Below are 18,149 nucleotides of genomic sequence, written 5' to 3'. Positions count from 1 at the left end.
AGGTCAGGAGTTGGAGACCAGACTGGCCAACATAGTGAAACCCTGTCTCTACTAAAAATACAAAAATTAGCTGGGTGTGGTGGTGTGTGCCTGTAATCCCAGCTACTTGGGAGGCTGAGGCGGGAGAATTGCTTGAACCTGGGAGGTGGAGGTTGCAGTGAGCCGAGACCATACCACTGCACTCCAGCCTGGGTGACACAGTGAGACTCCGTCTCAAAAAAAAAACAGGCCGTGTGCGGTGGCTCACGCCTGTAATCCCAGCACTTTGGGAGACCGAGGCGGGCGGATCACGAGGTCATGAGATCGAGACCAGCCTGACCAACATGGTGAAACCCTGTCTCTACTAAAAATACAAAAATTAGCTGGGCGTGGTGGCATGCACCTGTAATCCCAGCTACTTGGGAGGCTGAGGCAGGAGAATCGCTTGAACGCAGGAGGCAGAGGTTGCAGTGAGCTGAGATCACGCCACTGCACTCCAGCCTGGTGACAGAGTGAGACTCTGTCTCAAAAAAAAAAAAAAAAAAAAGAGCAACAACAACAACAAAACCCAAAAGTAATTTGTCAGCCGGGCACATTGGATCATGCCTGTAATCCCAGCACTTGAGGAGGTTGAGGTGGGTGGATTGCTTGAGGCCAGGAGTTTGAGACCAGCCTGGCCAACATGGCAAAACCCTGCCTCTACTAAAAATACAAAAATTAGCTGAGCATGGTGGCGCACCCCTATAATTCCAGCTATTCGGGAGGTGGGGGCTAAGACATCAGAATTGCTAGAACCCAGGAGGAGGAGGTTGCAGTGAGTCAAGATCACGCCACTGCATTCCAGCCTGGGTGACAGAGCAAAGACTCTGTCTCAAAAAAAAAAAAAAAAAAAAGGATTTTGTGTAGCCAGGTGTGGTGGCATGCACCTGTATTCCCCGCTACTCGGGAGGCTGAGATGAGAGGATTGATTGAGCCTAGGAAGTTGAGGCTGCAGTGAGCTGAGATCAAGCCATTGCTGCACTCCAGCCTGGGAAACAGAGCAAGACCCTGTCTCATAAAAAAAAAAACTAATTTGTCTGTTCTTGTTTACATGTATTTTGTAAGTGTTTTTCTAGAATGGATATGTCTTATGTGTGTAATTAAAAAAAAATTTTTTTTTTTTTGAGACGGAGTTTTGTTCTTGTTGCCTAGGCTGGAGTGCAATGGCACGATCTCAGTGCACCGTAACCTCCGCCTCCTGGGTTCAAGCGGTTCTCCTGCCTCAGCCTCCCAAGTAGCTGGGATTACAGGCATGAGCCACCATGCCCAGCTAATTTTGTATTATTAGTAGAGATGGGGTTTCTCCATGTTGGTCAGGCTGGTCTCGAACTCCCAACCTCAGGTGATCCACCCATCTTGGCCTCCCAAAGTGCTGGGATTACAGGCGTTAGCCACCATGCCTGGCCTTAAAATTTTTTAAAAAATAAAATGTATTAGTCTTTAAATAATGGCCCTTAGAAATTTGAGTCTCTGGCTGGGTGCGGTGGCTCACGCCTGTAATTCCAGCACTTTGGGAGGCCGAGGTGGGCGAATCACGGATCACGAGGTCAGGAGATCGAGACCATCCTGGCTAACACAGTGAAACCCCGTCTCTACTAAAAATACAAAAAAAATTAGCTGGACATGGTGGCGGGCACCTGTGGTCCCAGCTACTCAGGAGGCTGAGGCAGGAGAATGGCGTGAACCCGGGAGGCGGAGCTTGCAATGAGCCGAGATTGCGCCACTGCACTCCAGCAGGGCGACAGAGCGAGACTGTGTCCCAAAAAAAAAAAGAAAGAAAGAAAAGAAAAGAAATTTGAGTCTCTGACCAGTATCTCTCAGGTTGCTGCATCAAGAACAGGAGCAGGTGAATCTGTCACCATCTGTGCATGGTACAGCACGTGTGGCTTCAACACAGGTTATGCTGATCAAATTGTGTGTTTCTACTTTAGGGCTGTTTTGCTGCAGCTTCTGAAGTGTTAAAGCACTTGAAGGAACGATTTCCGCCTAATAGTCAGCACGCCCAGGTAATCTGCCTTTTGCATGGCAATAGATTTATTTCTGATAAGAATAGCTTTTATTATAATATAAAGTGGGACATAATCTCCCCTCAGAAAAATAATATTGAGCTAAAAAGGAACTTGTCAAAGGATGCTTACAAGTATGATATTATTTATATAAAGTTTAAAAACACAGGCTCATACTCTGTTGTTTAGAGACAAGGGTATATGTTGTAAAAGTATAAAAAACATGAATGAGAATGATAAATACCAAATTGAGTGTCTACTTTGAAAAAAGAGAAAGAGAAGTAGAATTTGCAAAGGACTTCATTGGTATCTAATAGTATATGAAGCAGATAAAGCAAAATGTGAGTTCACAAAGTTGATGGTTGGCACACATGTATCTGCTATTTCATTCTCTGTGCTTTTTCACATACTTGAGATATTTAAAAAATTTTTTAAATCCCCCCAAAAAACAATGTGTGTGAATTATTGTAAGGATATTTGCTAAGCAATCCAAAATACTTTCATATATCATTAAGTAAGATGAACATTTGCCATTTTGTACTTAATTGTGTTTTTTTTCTTACTAGTTATGGATGCTATGTGATCAAAAAATACAGTTTGACAGAGCAATGAATGATGGCAAATATCATTTGGCTGATTCACTTGTTACAGGAATCACAGCTCTCAATAGCATAGAGGGTGTTTATAGGTAAGAAACCTTGAAAACTCTAACCCCAGAATAAAATAATTGTTAAATGGTTTTGTTTTTGTTTTATATGTGCATTAGTTTATTTTAGCTTAGAAAAAAACTTTTTTTCCTATTTATTACTGGGAATAAGAAAATACAGGTAAGCAGCTGGGCGTGGTGGCTCACACCTGTAATCCCAGCACTTTGGGAGGCTGAGGCGGGCGCATCACTTGAAGTCAGGAGTTTGAGACCAGCCTGGCCAACATGGTGAAACCCTCTCTCTACTAAAAGTACAAAAAATTAGCCGGGCGTGGTGGTGGGTGCTTGTAATCCCAGCTACTTGGGAGGCTGAGGGAGGAGAATTGCTTGAACCCATGAGGCAGAGGTTGCAGTGAGCCAAGATCACACCATTGTCTCCAGCCCAGGCAACAGAGTGAGACTCCATCTCTAAAAAAAAAAAAGAAAATACAGATAAGCAAAATGAAGAAAATAAGTATCTCTCAGAGATAATCATTAACATGCTGTTATCTATAATTCCAGAATTTTTCTGCATGCGTGTGTGTGTGTGTGTGTACACAGCATGCTCACGTACATCACACACACATTCATACACACATGCAATTTATTCTTTCAACAACAACAAAAATTTTTTTTTTTTGAGGCAGAGTCTCACTCCGTCGCCCAGGCTGGAGTGCAGTGGCACGATCTCAGCTCACTGCAATCTCTGCCTCCTGGGTTCAAGCGATTCTCCTGCCTCAGCCTTCTGAGTAGCTGGGATTACAGGTGCCTGCCACTACGCCCAGCTAATTTTTTGTATTTTTAGTAGAGGCAGGGTTTCACCATGTTGGCCAGGCTGGTCTCGAGCTCCTAACCTTGTGATTCGCCCGCCTCGGCCTCCCAAAGTGCTGGGATTACAGGTGTGAGCCACCGCGCTCAGCCTCTTTCAACAAAAATTAAATCAGGCACAGTTTTTTCCCTTGGGAGGTTTATAGCGCAATTGAATAAATTGAGATTCTTACCCTCAAAGTGACTAGTTAAAACACTTGTGTTCATTTTGATTCTGTTTCAGGAAAGCGGTTGTATTACAAGCTCAGAACCAAATGTCAGAGGCACATAAGCTTTTACAAAAATTGTTGGTTCATTGTCAGAAACTGAAGAACACAGAAATGGTGATCAGGTAAGGGGTCTCTTGTGCATCTCACGGAGATGTGGTAGTGGATCTTCTCATCCTGTGTTTTCCTCTTTACGGTCAGTGTTCTACTGTCCGTGGCAGAGCTGTACTGGCGATCTTCCTCCCCTACCATCGCGCTGCCCATGCTCCTGCAGGCTCTGGCCCTCTCCAAGGAGTACCGGTTACAGTACTTGGCCTCTGAAACAGTGCTGAACTTGGCTTTTGCGCAGGTAAGCCGATCTCTGTTTTTATAGCACATATTTGTGCTCAAGAGCTGGTGAGTCTGTGACTACGTTTGAGTATTGAAAGGATAATAATGAGTTTTCATTTGTTCACATTGAAGTCTGGAAAGGTAGTCTTCATGTGCAAGCCCTCCAGGGAAGCCTGTGGAGGTGTGAACCTGGTGACAAACTGACACCTTCCAGTGGCACTGGCTTTCCTGAGCTGTGTATTCAGTAAGGAGGACTCGCCTCTTCAGTGAGAACACCTGCATCATATTAATGACACAGAGTGATGCTTGATTTAACAACAAGGGGATGTGAATAAAGAAATGAGGAACACAGATGTTCACTGAAAGCTTTTGGAAATCAAATTGTATTTTATGTTTGTTTTCTTTCTCCCCCAGTAAAGGCCACGAAGGAATTGACTCTTCATTTTCATCTATATTCCCTGGTATCTTATAGGCCCTACACATAGAAGGCTTTCAATAAATATTAATCAATGAATGAGTGAAGGTCAAACGCACTGGAAGAATTTATTAATTAAAGTGGAGGTTCTCCAAACTAGCTGTACATTAGAATTATTGTGGAGATTTAAAAAATATCTTCATACCTGAGGCCTTGCCTCAGACCTACGGAGTCAGAATCTCTAGGGGTGGAGCTAAGGAATCTGTTTCTTACCACCTTCCTCAGTGATTTTTTTTTTTCTTGAGATAAAACGTACATGGCCAGGCGTGGTGGCTCACGCCTGTAATCCCAGCACTTTGGGAGGCCAAGGTGGGCAGATCACAAGGTCAGGAGTTCGAGACCAGTCTGGCCGCATGGTGAAACCCCATCTCTATTAAAAATACAAAAATTAGCCGGGCATGGTGGCGCGTGCCTGTAATCCCAGCCACTTGGGAAGCTGAGGCAGGAGAATCGCTTGACCCTGGGAGGCGGAGGTTGCAGTGAGCCGGGATCGTGCCACCATACTCCCAGCCTGGGCAACAGAGTGAGACTCCATCTCAAAAAAAAAAAAAAGTACATAACACAAGATTTACCACTTTAACCATTTTAAAGTGTACATTTCACTGGCTTTGAGAATATTGACAACATTGTGCAACCATTACTGCTGTCTAATTTCAGACTGTTCATTACACAGAAAAGGAAACTGTACCCATTAAGCAGTCATTCCCCAGTCCTCCCTTCCCCCAGCCTCTGGTAACCTCTCACCGGTTTCTATCTCTATGCGTTTGCCTATTCTGAACAGTTTGCATAATTGGACTCATAAATGTGGCCTTTTTTGATTGGCTTCTTTTACTTAGCTTGATGTTTTCAGGTTTTATCCATGTAGCAATAGGTATCAGTGCTTCATTCTTTTTCATGGCTGAAGAATATTTCACTGTATGGTTAGATCACATTTTGCTTATCCATTCATCAGCTGATGGACATTTGAGTCGTTTCCACCTTTTGGCTATTATTAATAGCGGCTCTTTACATTTCTGTACAGTTTTTGTTTGAATACCTGTTTTCTTTTTTTTTTTTTTTTTTTGAGACGGAGTCTCGCTCTGTCACCCAGGCTGGAGTGCAGTGGTGCAATCTCGGCTCACTGCAAGCTCCGCCTCCTGGGTTCATGCCATTCTCCTGCCTCAGCCTTCCGAGTAGCTGGGACTACAGGCGCCTGCCACCACGCCCAGCTAATTTTTTGTATTTTTAGTAGAGATGGGGTTTCACTGTGTTAGCCAGGATGGTCTCGATCTCCTGACCTTGTGATCCACCTGCCTCGGCCTCCCAAAGTGCTGGGATTACAGGCATGAGCCACCGCGCCCGGCCTTGAATACCTGTTTTCATTTGATGCCTATGAATGGAATTGCTGAGTCATGATGATTTTGTATTTAACTTCTTGAGGAAATGCCACAGTGGCTGCACCATTTTGTTTCAACCTGCAATGTATGAGGGTTCCAATTTCTCCACAATCTTGCCAACCCTTGTTATTTTCCATGTTTTATTATTATATCCTTCCTAGTGGGTATGAAGTGGTGTCTCATTGTGGTTTTGATATGCATTTCTCTAATGACTAATGATGTTGAGTATCTTTTCATGTGCTTATTGGCCATTTGCATATGTTCTTTGGAGAAACGTCTATTCGGATCCTTTACCTGTTTTTTTTAACTGAGTTGTTTATCTTTTTGATGTTCACTTGTAAAAATTATTTATATTTTGTGGATACTAGACCCTTATCAGATATATAATTTACAAATATTTTCTCCTGTTCTGTGTTTGGTCTTTTCACTTTCTTGATGGTGTCTTTTGATATACAGAAGTTTAAAATTTTTATGAAGTCCAATTTATTTTTCTTTTGTTGCTTGTGCTTTTGGTATCATATCTAAGATATTGACAAATCTAATGTCATGAACATTTTCTTCTATGTTTTCTTCTCACAGTATTATAGTTTTAATGTTTATGTTTAAGTCTGAATAATTTTGAGTTAATTTTTGTATATACTGTGAGATAGGGCTCCACTCTTATTCTTATGCATGCAGATATAGGTTATTCTAGCACCATTTGTTGAAGACTCCTCTTTCCCCATTTAATGGTTTTGGCACCCATGTTAAAAACCAGTTGATCAAACTAAAAAAAGAAAACAATTGATCGTAGATATATAGGTTTATTTTTGGACTCTCAATTCTATTCCCTTGATCTATATGTTACCCTTATGCCAGTACCACATTGTTTTGATTACTATAGCTTTGTAGTAAGTTTTGAAATCAGGAAGTGGGAGTCTTCTTTCTTCTTTTTCAGGATTGTTTTGGCTATTCAGCATCCCTTGCAATTATATGTTGATTTTAGAATTAGCTTGTTCATTTCTGCAAAAATGGTAGTTGTAATTTTGATAGGGATTGTATTTGAATCTGTAGGTCAGTTTGGAGAACATTGCCATCTTAATGCTATTCTCTTCCAACCCATGAACACAGGATGTCTTTCCTTTTATTTGGATCTTTAACTTACTTCAACAATGTTTTGTAGCTTTCTGTATATAAATCTTTCACTTCCTTGGTTAAATTTATTCCTAAGTATTTTATTCTTTTTGATGGTAATTTAAATGAATTTTTTTTAAACATTTATTTTTGGATTGCTCATTGCTAGTTTATATTGATCTTATATCCTGTAACTTTGCCAAACTTATTACCTGTAACAGGTTTTGGGGATTTTTTTATGGTTTTGTATGTATAAGATCATGTCATCTGCAAATAAAGATAGTTTTATCTCATCCATTCCCACTTAGATGCCCTGTATTTCTTTTTCTTGCTTAAATGCTTTGAGTAAAACTTCCAATACATGTTGAATAAATGTGGCAAAAGTGTGTGTCTTGACTCGGTGTCTCACACCTGTAATCCCAGCACTTTTTGAGGCCAAGGCAGATTACTTAAGGCCAGGAGTTCGAGACCAGCCTGGACAACATGGTGAAACCCCGTCTCTACTAAAAATAGAAAAATTAGCTGAGTGTAGTGGTGGTGCATGCCTGTAATCCCAGCTACTAGGTAGGCTGAGGACTGAGAATCACTTGAACCCAGGAGGTGGAGGTTGCAGTGAACCGAGATCATGCCACTGCACTACAGGTTGGGCAACAGCAAGACTCCCTCTCAAAAAAAAAAAAAAAAAAAAAGTGTATGTCCTTACTTTGTTCCTGTAGGGGGAAAGCTTTCAGTCTTTCATCATCAAATATCATGCTAGCTGTGGGTTTTTTTTAGAGGTTGAGGAAGTTCCCTCTATTCCTAGTTTATTTAGTGTTTTTTCATGAAAAGGTATTGGATTTTGTCAAATTTTTTTTTTCTGCATTGATTGATTTGATCATATGGGTTTTTGTTTGTTTGTTTTTGAGATAGAGTGTCACTCTGTTGCCCAGGCTGGAGTGCAGTGGTGCAGTCTTGGCTCACTGCAACTTCTGTCTCCCAGGTTCAAGCAGTTCTTGTGCCTCAGCCTCCCAAGTAGCAGGGATCACAGGTGTGTACCACCACGCCCGGCTAATTTTTGTATTTTAGTAGAGACAGGGTTTTGCCATGTTGGTCAGGCTGGTCTCGAACTCCTGGCCTCGTGATCCACCCACCTCTGCCTCCCAAGGTAGTGGGATTACAGGCGTGAGCCACTGCGCCCAGCCCTGATTTTTTCTTTCATTTTATTTATATATTTGTGTATTGAAGTACCTTGCATTCCTGGAATAAATTTCACATGGTCATAGCGTACGTTCCTTTTAATGTGCTGTTGGATTTGGTTTGCAAGTATTTTGTTGAGAATTTTTGCATCTGTATTCATAAAGGATGTTGATCTGTGGTTTTCTTGTGATATCTTTCTTTGGCTTTAGTATTGGGGTAATAGTGGCCCCACAAAATGAGTTAGAAAGTATTCTGTCCTCTCCCTTTTTTGGGAAGAATTTGAGAAGGATTGGTGTTAATTCTTTAAAAGTTTGGTAAAATTCACCAGTGAAGCAGTCTGGCCCTGGGCTTTTCTTTGTTGGAAGTTTTTTTGGTTACTAATTCAGTCTCTTTAGTTGTTATAGGTCTATTCAGATTTCCTGTTTCTTGAGTCAATTTTAGTAGTTTGGTCTTTCTAGGAATTTGTTCATTTTACGTAGTTTATCTAATTTCTTGCGTAGAATTGTTCATGGTATTCTTGTATAATCCATTTTACTTTTGTAAGGTTGTTAGTAAAGTCCCCAGTGTCATCCCTGACTTCAGTTATTTGAGTCTTGTCTCTTTTTTCTTGGTCAGTCTAACAGTTTTTCAATTTTGTCGATCTCTTCAAAGAACCAACTTTTGGTTTTATTGATTCTCTGTGTTGTTCTCTTAGTCTCCATTTTGTTTATCTCCACTTTAATCCTTATTTTTTCCTTGGTTCTGTTAGTTAGCTTTAGGTCTAGTTTGCTTTTCGTTTTCTAGTTTCTTTCTTTTTTTTTTGAGATGGAGTTTAGCTCTTGTCACTGAGGCTGGAGTGCAATGGTGCAATCTTGGCTCTCTTCAACCTCCGCCTCCCAGGTTCAAGCAATTCCCCTACCTCAGCCTCCCGAGTAGCTGGGATTACAGGCACATGCTACCACGCCTGGCTAATTTTTGTAATTTTAATAGAGACGGGGTTTCGCCACGTTGGCCAGGCTGGCCTCGAACGCCTGACCTCAGGTGATTCACCCGCCTTGGCCTCCCAAAGTGCTGGGATTACAGGCGTGAACCACCGCGCCCTGCCTCTTTTTCTGGTTTCTTAAGGTGGAAGATTCACTTATTGATTTGAGATCTTCTTTCTTTTGTAATGTAGGCCTTTACAGTTATAAATTTCCTTGAGAACTATATTTCATAAATTTGTACTTTATCCCACAAATTTCATAAATGAGAGTCTGTGTATTTTTTTTTTTTTTTTGAGACAGAGGCTTGCTCTGTCACCCAGGTTGGAGTGCAGTGGCACAATCTTGGCTCACTGCAACCTCCGCCTCCTGGGTTCAAACAATTCTCCTGCCTCAGCTTCCCAAGTAGCTAGGATTACAGACGCGCACCACCACACTAGGGTAATTTTTTTTTTTTTTTTTTTGTGACAGAGTCTCGCTCAGTCGCCTAGGCTGGAGTGCAGCGGCACGATCTCAGCTCACTGCATCCTCTGCCTCCCAGGCTCAAGTGATTCTTCTGCCTCAGCCTCCTGAGTAGCTAGAACTACAGACATGTGCCACCACACCGGGCTAATTTTTTTTTTTTTTTTGTATTTTTAGTAGAGATGGGGTTTCATCGTGTTAGGATGGTCTCGATCTCCTGACCTCGTGATCTGCCTGCCTCGGCCTCCCAAAGTGCTGGGATTACAGGTGTGAGACGCTGTGCCTGGCTATCCGGGTAATATTTGTATTTTCAGTAGAGATGCGGTTTCTTCATATTGCCCAGGCTGGTCTCGAACTCCTGCCCTCAGGTGATCCACCCGCCTCGGCCTCCCAGAGCGCTGGGATTACAGGCATGAGCCACCGCGCCCAGCCAGAGTCTGTGGTATTTTTATACACCTCATTGCATTTTCTAATTTCCCTTGTGATTTATTCTTTGACACATTGGTTACTTAAGAGTATGTTAATTTCCACATATTTGTGAATTTTCTAGTTTCGTTCTGTTACTGATTTTTGATTTAATGTGATCAGAGGAGATTCTTTGTATGATTTCATTCTTGTTAAATTTATTGAGTGTTATTTTGTGGCCCAAACACAGTCTGTCCTGGAAAATGTTCCATATGCACTTGAGAATAATTTGTATTCTGATGTATCATTGGGTGGCATGCTTTATATATATATGTTAGGGCCAGTTCATTTGTAGTGTCATTCAAGTCTTCTCTTTCCTTGCTGGTCTTCTGTCTAATTTTTCTATCTGTGATTGAAAGGTGGGATATTGAGCTCCCCAACTATTATTGTGGTTTTTGTTTTGTTTTATTTTGTCTGAGACAGAGTCTCACTCTGTTGTCCAGGCTAGAATACCATGGCACAATCATGGCTCACTGCACCCTCAACTGCCCGAGCTCAAGTGATCCTTCCACCTCACTCTTCTGAGCATCTGGGATTATAGGTGTGCCCTACCATAACCAGCTAATTTTTTATATTTTTGTAGAGATGGGTTTTTGCCATGTTACCCAGGCTGGTCTCAAACTCCTGGTCTCAAGAGATCCACCTGCCTCAGCTTCCCAAAGTTCAGGGATTACAGGCGTGAGATACTGTGCCTGGCCTATTATTGTTGAATTGTCTATTTCTCCCTTCAATTCTGTCAGTTTTTGCTTCATATGCTTTGGAGCACTGTTGTTTGGTTTGCTTATAATTGTTATATCTTGATGAATCGACTGTTTCATGAGTATATAATGTCCTCCTTTTTCCTTGTCTCTTGTAATGGTTTTTAACTTAAACTCTATATCGTATGATACTCATATAGGCACTCCAGCTTTCTTTTGGTTATTGTTTGCATGGAATATTTTTCTATCCTTCTACTTTCAGCTGATTTGTGTCTTTATTTTATTTTTTTAGAGACAGGGTCTCACTTAGTCATCCAGGCTGGAGTGCAGTCCTGCAATCATAGCTCACTGTAACCTTGAACTCCTGGGCTGATGGGATCCTCCCACCTCAGTCTCCCAAGTAGCTAGGACTACAGGAGAGCACCATGATGCCTGACTAATTTTTAAAGTACTATTTATGTCTTTTAATCTAAAGTGAGTCTCTTGTAGACAGCATACAGTGGATACTTTAAAAAAAAGTTTGTTGTGACAATTTCTGCCTTTTAATTAGAGAGTTTAACTCATTTACATTTAATGTCATTACTTCTAATTTGATTTTTTTTTTTTTTTTTTTGGGATGGAGTCTCACTCTATCACCCAGGCTGGAGTGCAGTGGTGTGATCTCTGCTCACTGTATCCACTACCTCCTGGGTTCAAGTGATTCTCCTGTTTCAGCCACCCAAGTAGCTGAGATTACAGGTGCGTGCCACTATGCCCAGCTAATTTTTGTATTTTTAGTAAAGACAGGGTTTCACCATGTTGGCCAGGCTGGTCTCAAACCCCTGACCTCAAGTGATCTTCCCGCCTGCACCTCCCAAAGTGCTGGGATTACAGACATGAGCCACTTTGCCTGCCTTGTTTTCTATATGTCATATCTTTTTTGTCCCTCAGTTCCTCCATTACTGCTTTCTTGTGTGTTAAGTAGATGTTTTCTAGTTTTATTCCTATTTTGAGACAAAGTCTTGCTCTGTTGCCCAGGCTGGAGTGCAGTGGCACGGTTGGGGCTCACTGCAGCCTTGACCTCCTGGGCTCAAGTGAGTCTCCTGCCTCAGCCTCCTGAGAAACTGGGACTACAGGCGTGTGCAACCATGCCCAGCTACTTGTTTTAAATTTGTTTTTTGAGATAGGGTCTTGCTGTGTTGCCCAGGCTGGTCTTGAACTCATGGCCTCAAGTGATCTTCCTGCCTCATGCTCCCAAAGTGTTGGGATTATAGGCATGAGCCACTGTGCCCAGCTCTAGTGTACCATTTTAATTCTCTCTCTCTCTCTCTTTTTTTTTTTTAACATACACCAACCGGAATCTCTTGTTTCTTTTGCTCTATTCTTTTGAGTTATTTTCTGAATTGTTTACCTTTCTCCCACCTAGTTCAACCCCTCAGAATCACCAAGCTAAAGGATATTAATGCTGGATCTTTTTGTAAAGACAGAAACCTTTCCATAGTGTGAATAACCACCCCCTGCTACATTTGTCACAGTCTGAAATCAGATTGTCGCATGTTGTGTTTTCTAGGAATATGGTTCCTGTTTTAATGTAGTACATGTCAGGTAAAAGGTAAGCCAGAGATAGCCATTCAGGAGAGAACTGCCAGAAACGAAACCCTTCCTGGTGAAGGGCAGTGGGTTTGGGTATATACAATGCCATGATGTTTCTTTTTCAGCTCATTCTTGGAATCCCAGAACAGGCGTTAAGTCTTCTCCACATGGCCATCGAGCCCATCTTGGCTGACGGGGCTATCCTGGACAAAGGTCGTGCCATGTTCTTAGTAGCCAAGTGTCAGGTGGCTTCAGCAGCTTCCTATGATCAGCCGAAGAAAGCAGAAGGTAGGAAGCTGTACGAAGACTGTTAGGCAATGCTATTCCAGAAAGCATTGAAAGTTTAGGACCCAGAAGAAGAAAAGACATTAAATTTTGGACAGCATTTAAGTTCTGAGTGTTCACAAATATATATTAAAATTTCATGCAGCATTTAAAGTGCTTTCACATGCATGCTTGGCAGAAAGATTGAGGAGAAGTGAATGGTTATTTTAACCCTGTAGAGCCAAGTACCAGGCTAGAGGTCAGGAGTTAAAGACTTTTTTTTTTTTTTTTTTGAGACAAAGTCTCACTCTGTAGCTCAGGCTGGAGTGCAGTGGCACGATCTCGGCTCACTGCAACCTCTGCCTTCCGGGTTCAAGCAATTCTGCCTCAGCCTCCTGAATATATACAGGCGCACACCACCATGACTGGCTAATTTTTGTATTTATAGTAGGGCTTTCTCCATGTTGGTCAGGCTGATCTTGAACTCCTGACCTTGTGATCTGCCCACCTCAGCCTCCCAAAGTGCTGGGATTATAGGTGTGAGCCACTGCGCCCGGCTTTTTTTTTTTTTTTGAGATGGAGTCTTACTCTGTCACCTAGGCTGGAGTGCAGTGTTGTGATCTCGGCTCACTGCAACCTGTGCCTCCCGGGTTCAAGTGACTCTCCTGCCTCAGCCTCCCACGTAGCTGGGATTACAGGTGCCCGCCACCACACCTGGCTAATTTTTGTATTTTTAGTAGAGACGAGGTTTCACCATGTTGGCCAGGCTAGTGTCGAACTCCTGACCTCAGGTGATCCACCCACCTCGGCCTCCCAAAGTGCTGGGATTACAGGCATAAGCCACTGCACCCAGTCTTAAAGACCTTTTTGAAAACCTCACCCTAGTGGTTTGTTTTTTCTCTCTCAAAGAATGGAGAATATAAAAGAATCTTCTGGTAGTTGTTGAACAAATAAAACTAAATAGCAAGTTTTGAAAACTATATGTGAAGCGTTGAGTTAAATGTGTGTGTTATTTTCCACTTTCCATCAGCTCTGGAGGCCGCCATTGAGAACCTCAATGAAGCCAAGAACTATTTTGCAAAGGTTGACTGCAAAGAGCGAATCAGGGACGTCGTTTACTTCCAGGCCAGACTCTACCACACCCTGGGGAAGACCCAGGAGAGGAACTGGTGTGCGATGCTCTTCCGGCAGCTGCATCAGGAGCTGCCCTCTCATGGGGTACCCTTGATAAACCATCTCTAGAGAGGACATCCCTGCTGGGCTGCTGTGCAGAGTATAAGATTTTGGACTTGTTCATGTCCCCTCTCTCCCTATAAGTGATGTATTTGTGACACCCTATCTTGTCAATAAACAGCATTCTGATTAGTTTGTCTTATTTTGTTGCTAGTAACTGCGTATTTGTTTTATTCCCCTTTTCTTCCCTTTTGGTAGCAAAGGACACCAACTTTTTGTTAATAAGTGGGTATTTTGCTAACAAGTTAGTGCAAGCATCTCAGATTATGTTCTCTCCGGGCAAAATTGCCAATATCTTGATTAGAAATTGTACACACTGCATCATTATGTAAATTCATTTAGCACCTATTCTCAGACAAGAGCTCTTCCTGGAATTGGTAGATCTCTCCAGGGTGGTCAGTGCAGGTTTGTATGAGGCTTGGACTTTCTTCTGAGGCCTCCCTGCCTTGTTGTACTGAACCAGCGCTTGTGGTTCCTGTGGCTGCTCACGAGTACTTGTTGGCCCCTGACTGGAGATGAAGAAGGAAAAGATTTTTTCATAGTTTTTGGACCAATGACCAGGAGCATTTTTCAGTCCCTTTCTAGGTGTTGGCTTTCTTACATATTCTGCATGGGCACCTTTTTTTTTTTTCTATATTTAACTCTATAAATGAGAGATGATGATAAATTAAGTCCAGGAATTCATCATGAGTAAGGTGATTATAAATTAAGGGGGCCGGCTGCGGTGGCTCACACCTGTAATCCCAGCAGTTTGGGAGGCCAAGGCGGGCGGATCACGAGGTCAGGAGATGGAGACCAGCCTGGCCAACATGGTGAAACCCCGTCTCTACTAAAAAAATATATAAAAATTAGCTGGGCATAGTGGTGCATGCCTGTAATCCCAGCTACTCGGGAGGCTGGGGCAGGAGAATCACTTGAACCCGGGAGGTGGAGGTTGCAGTGAGCCGAGATCGCACTCCTGCACTCCAGCCTGGCGACAGAGCAAGACTCTGTCTCAAAAAAAAAAAAATAAAAATAAAAAAAATAAGAAAGGATCCAAGGCTCAGAGGTGTGAGATGCTATCACCAAATATAGTGTATTATAGTTTACATTTATTAACCCTGCAAGTAAGCAGGAGCCAGCTATTGCTTTTTCTGTTCATGAATTTCTTATCCTTGAGTGTTCACAGAAAAATGCCATTGTTTCAAGTCCAAAGCAGCAGCTATATCCAAATAGTTGTTTTTTGTTGTTGTTGTTTTGTTTTTTTTTAGATGGAGCCTTGCTCTGTTGCCCAGGCTGGAGTGCAGTGGCGTGATCTTCGCTCACTGCAACATCCACCTGGGTTCAAGGGAGTCTCCTGCCTCAGCTTCCCAAGTAGCCGGGACTACAGGCATGCACCACCACACCTGGCTAATTTTTGGATTTTTAGTAGAGATGGGGTTTCACCATGCTGACCAGGTTGGTCTCAAACTCCTGACCTCAGGTGATTCACCTGCCTCAGCCTCCCAAAGTGCTGGAATTACAGGCGTGAGCCACCGTGCCCGCCCCAAATAGTCTTTATAAAGCAACAGGGAACCAACTAAATTTTGCAGCACCTATTATTGGTTCTTTCTCTGTTAAATTTCTCATCAGAAAGTTTTTCTGATGGGAAGTAATTTCTCTTCAGGGCTCTTTGAAGCAGTGTAAAACAGTTGTATCCATTATGGTACATTTGCTGGCCAAAGACAGCTGCTCTGGAAACAAGAGACTTGGTGGAGAGATAGAGACTAATTGGTATGTTGATTGAAAATCTTAAATTCATTTGAAAGCTTATATATAGAGATGGTAAACATTGAATAATATTAAAGGCTATGTAGTAAAAAGTAATTCTTCAGCCTGTAATCCCAGCACTTTGGGAGGCTGAGACGGGTGGATCACCTGAGGTTAGGAGCTTGAGACCAGCCTGTCTAACATGTTGAAGTCCTGTTGCTACTAAAAATGAAAAAATTAGCTGGGCATGGTGGCGGGCGCCCATATGCCAACTACTCAGGAGGCTGAGGCAGGAGAATCGCTTGAACCTAGGAGGCAGAGTTTGCAGTGAGCCAAGATCACGCCATTGCACTCCAGCCTGGGTGACAAGAGCTAAACTCTATCTCAAGAAAAAAAAAAAATACTACTTCCTCTTAGGAGGTAACTGTTATCAGTTCCTTTTTATTCTTTCAAGTATATTTTTTCATCTGATGTCATTTTTGATTAATGTATTTAAAGTAAGAGCCTTTCAATTTAAGAAGTGGCCTTAGCTACTCTGCCTCAGCAGAAGGTTGAAGAAATGGGGTCAGGTTGTTCAGGTGACCCCACAGATATCAACATAAAAGCTTGATGTCATCACGCCTGACCAGGACCAGCTATGCAACTCATGGAATCCAGTGCAAACTAAAAATGTGAGGCCTCTATTAAAAAGTAAAAATTTCAAAGGCCGGGTGTGGTGGCTCACACCTGTAATCCCAGCACTTTGGGAGGCTGAGGTGGGCAGATCTCCTGAGGTCAGGGGTTCAAGACCAGCCTTTGCAACATGCATGGTAAAACCCCATCTCTACTAAAAATACAAATATTAGCCAGGCATGGTGGTGGGCGCCTGTAATCCCAGCTACTTGGGAGGCTGAGGCAGGAGAATCGCTTGAACCCAGGAGGCGGAGGTTGCAGTGAGCTGAGATCGCACCACTGCACCCCAGCCTGGGGCGACAGAGTGAGACCCTGTCTCAAAAGAAAAAAAAAATACATAAAATAATTTCAAAACGGCAACGGCAGAGCCTTAAACCAATATAGGGCCCTTCTGAGCCCACAGCCCTGCACAGTTTGCACACCTGAAAAGCCAGCCTACCCAGAGCGCCTCTCAGCTGATGGCAGCTTCACCCTAGCAGGGAGACAGGGCCTAAATCCAAAGCTAATAGAAGGGGTCTGGGGTCTCCTGCTATCTGTGACTTAGATTTGTTGATTGAGGGGCTTGTCTCCTCCCTGATGGAAGAGTGGGTTGAATGAAAAGTAGAGACATTTGTGACCCCAAAACTCAGAACTGTCGGGGTGACGGCTAACTGGCTTTTCTCCTGATAGAGCATTTGGTGGGGGAAAAAAAGGAGTCAATAATTTCATAATGATGTGATGATCAGTGGTTTAAGGGTATAAGAATTGATCACCTGGTTAAATGGGGAAAGGGTTGAATGAGGAGGGAATTGAAACTTTTTCTTTTTTTTTTTTTTTCTTGAGATGGAGTCTCACTCTATTGCCCAGGCTGGAGTGCAATGGCACAATCTTGGCTCACTGCAACCTCTGCCTCCCAGGTTTAAGTGATTCTCCTGCCTCAGCCTCCCGAGTAGCTGGGATTACAGGCACCCGCCACCATGCCTGGCTAATTTTTGTATTTTTAGTAGAGATAGGGTTTCACCATATTGGCCAGGCTGGTCTCGAACTCCTGACCTTGCGATCCACCCGCCTTGGCCTCCCAAAGTGCTGGGATTACAGGCATGACCCACTGCACCTGGTCGGAATTGAAGCTTTTTAAGCAGCAGGCATTCGGGTCTATACCCGAGATCTTCAGGATGTATCCTCTAAGGGAGAGAAGGAAAAAGGTGTTCTGACCTGGTGGCACAGTGGGAACTCTACCCAACAGCCGTGTGCCCTGTTTTAAGTTCTTAGCTATATTAATACGTTTAATCTTCACAGTAATTCCAAGAGTTAGCAATAGCATGAATTCCATTGAACAGGATAGGATGGAGGCATAAGGGGGTTAAGTCACTTGCTCAAGGCCACACTGCTGATAGGTTCCAGGGCTGGGCCTACCCTTAGAATTTTAAAAGTACTGTCCTGTTTTTGTGAACATTGTTTTTCAGTTTGTTGAACACATAAACGATAATATTAGTTGTTATTTATGTAGTGCCCAATATGGGCCAGACACTGCTACGTACTTTCACACATACCATCTCTAATGCTTGTGAGCTAAACGTCATCCCTGTTTTACAGGTAGGAAAGCAGGCCCTGGAGGTTGGGCCTGACCTAGCCCCGACCTTGGTGAGGACCAGAATCAGGATTCAGCCCCAGGAGTGATGGGCTCCACAGCCTAGGCTCTTTCTCACATCACCAGGCTGCCTTTGTATTTACCTCCATACTCTGAATATTTCTACTTGTTCAAAGTGTTTTAAATTTGGTCCTAATATTTTTGGGTGGTTACACTGGCTTTTTTTTTCCTGTTTCTTTTTCTTTCTTTCTTTTTTTTTTTTTTTTTTGAGACCAAGTTTTGCTCTTGTTGCCCAGGCTGGAGTGCAACGGCG

General features: G+C 42.8%; 1 protein-coding gene across 6 annotated transcripts in view; it reads left to right on the top strand.

The window, feature by feature from the left end:
• The window catches only part of ANAPC5 (anaphase promoting complex subunit 5), a 44,134-nt gene extending 30,136 nt beyond the window's left edge, over positions 1 to 13,998 (top strand). For 3 of the 6 annotated variants that reach the window (XM_009248327.2, XM_054526289.2, XM_063711520.1), the window contains 6 exons: positions 1,950 to 2,024; positions 2,591 to 2,712; positions 3,761 to 3,868; positions 3,945 to 4,092; positions 12,495 to 12,657; positions 13,664 to 13,998. In XM_009248327.2, the coding sequence (XP_009246602.2) occupies positions 1,950 to 2,024; positions 2,591 to 2,712; positions 3,761 to 3,868; positions 3,945 to 4,092; positions 12,495 to 12,657; positions 13,664 to 13,875 (828 nt within the window). In that variant the 3' untranslated portion in view covers positions 13,876 to 13,998. 6 annotated transcript variants of the gene reach the window in all.
• Positions 13,999 to 18,149: the final 4,151 nt, after the last annotated feature.

The sequence above is a fragment of the Pongo abelii genome, chromosome 10 (genome assembly GCF_028885655.2).
Source record: "Pongo abelii isolate AG06213 chromosome 10, NHGRI_mPonAbe1-v2.0_pri, whole genome shotgun sequence".
NCBI classification, from domain to species: Eukaryota; Metazoa; Chordata; class Mammalia; order Primates; family Hominidae; genus Pongo; species Pongo abelii.
Note: the sequence above shows the minus strand (reverse complement) of the source record. Positions and strands in the feature narration are given on the sequence as shown.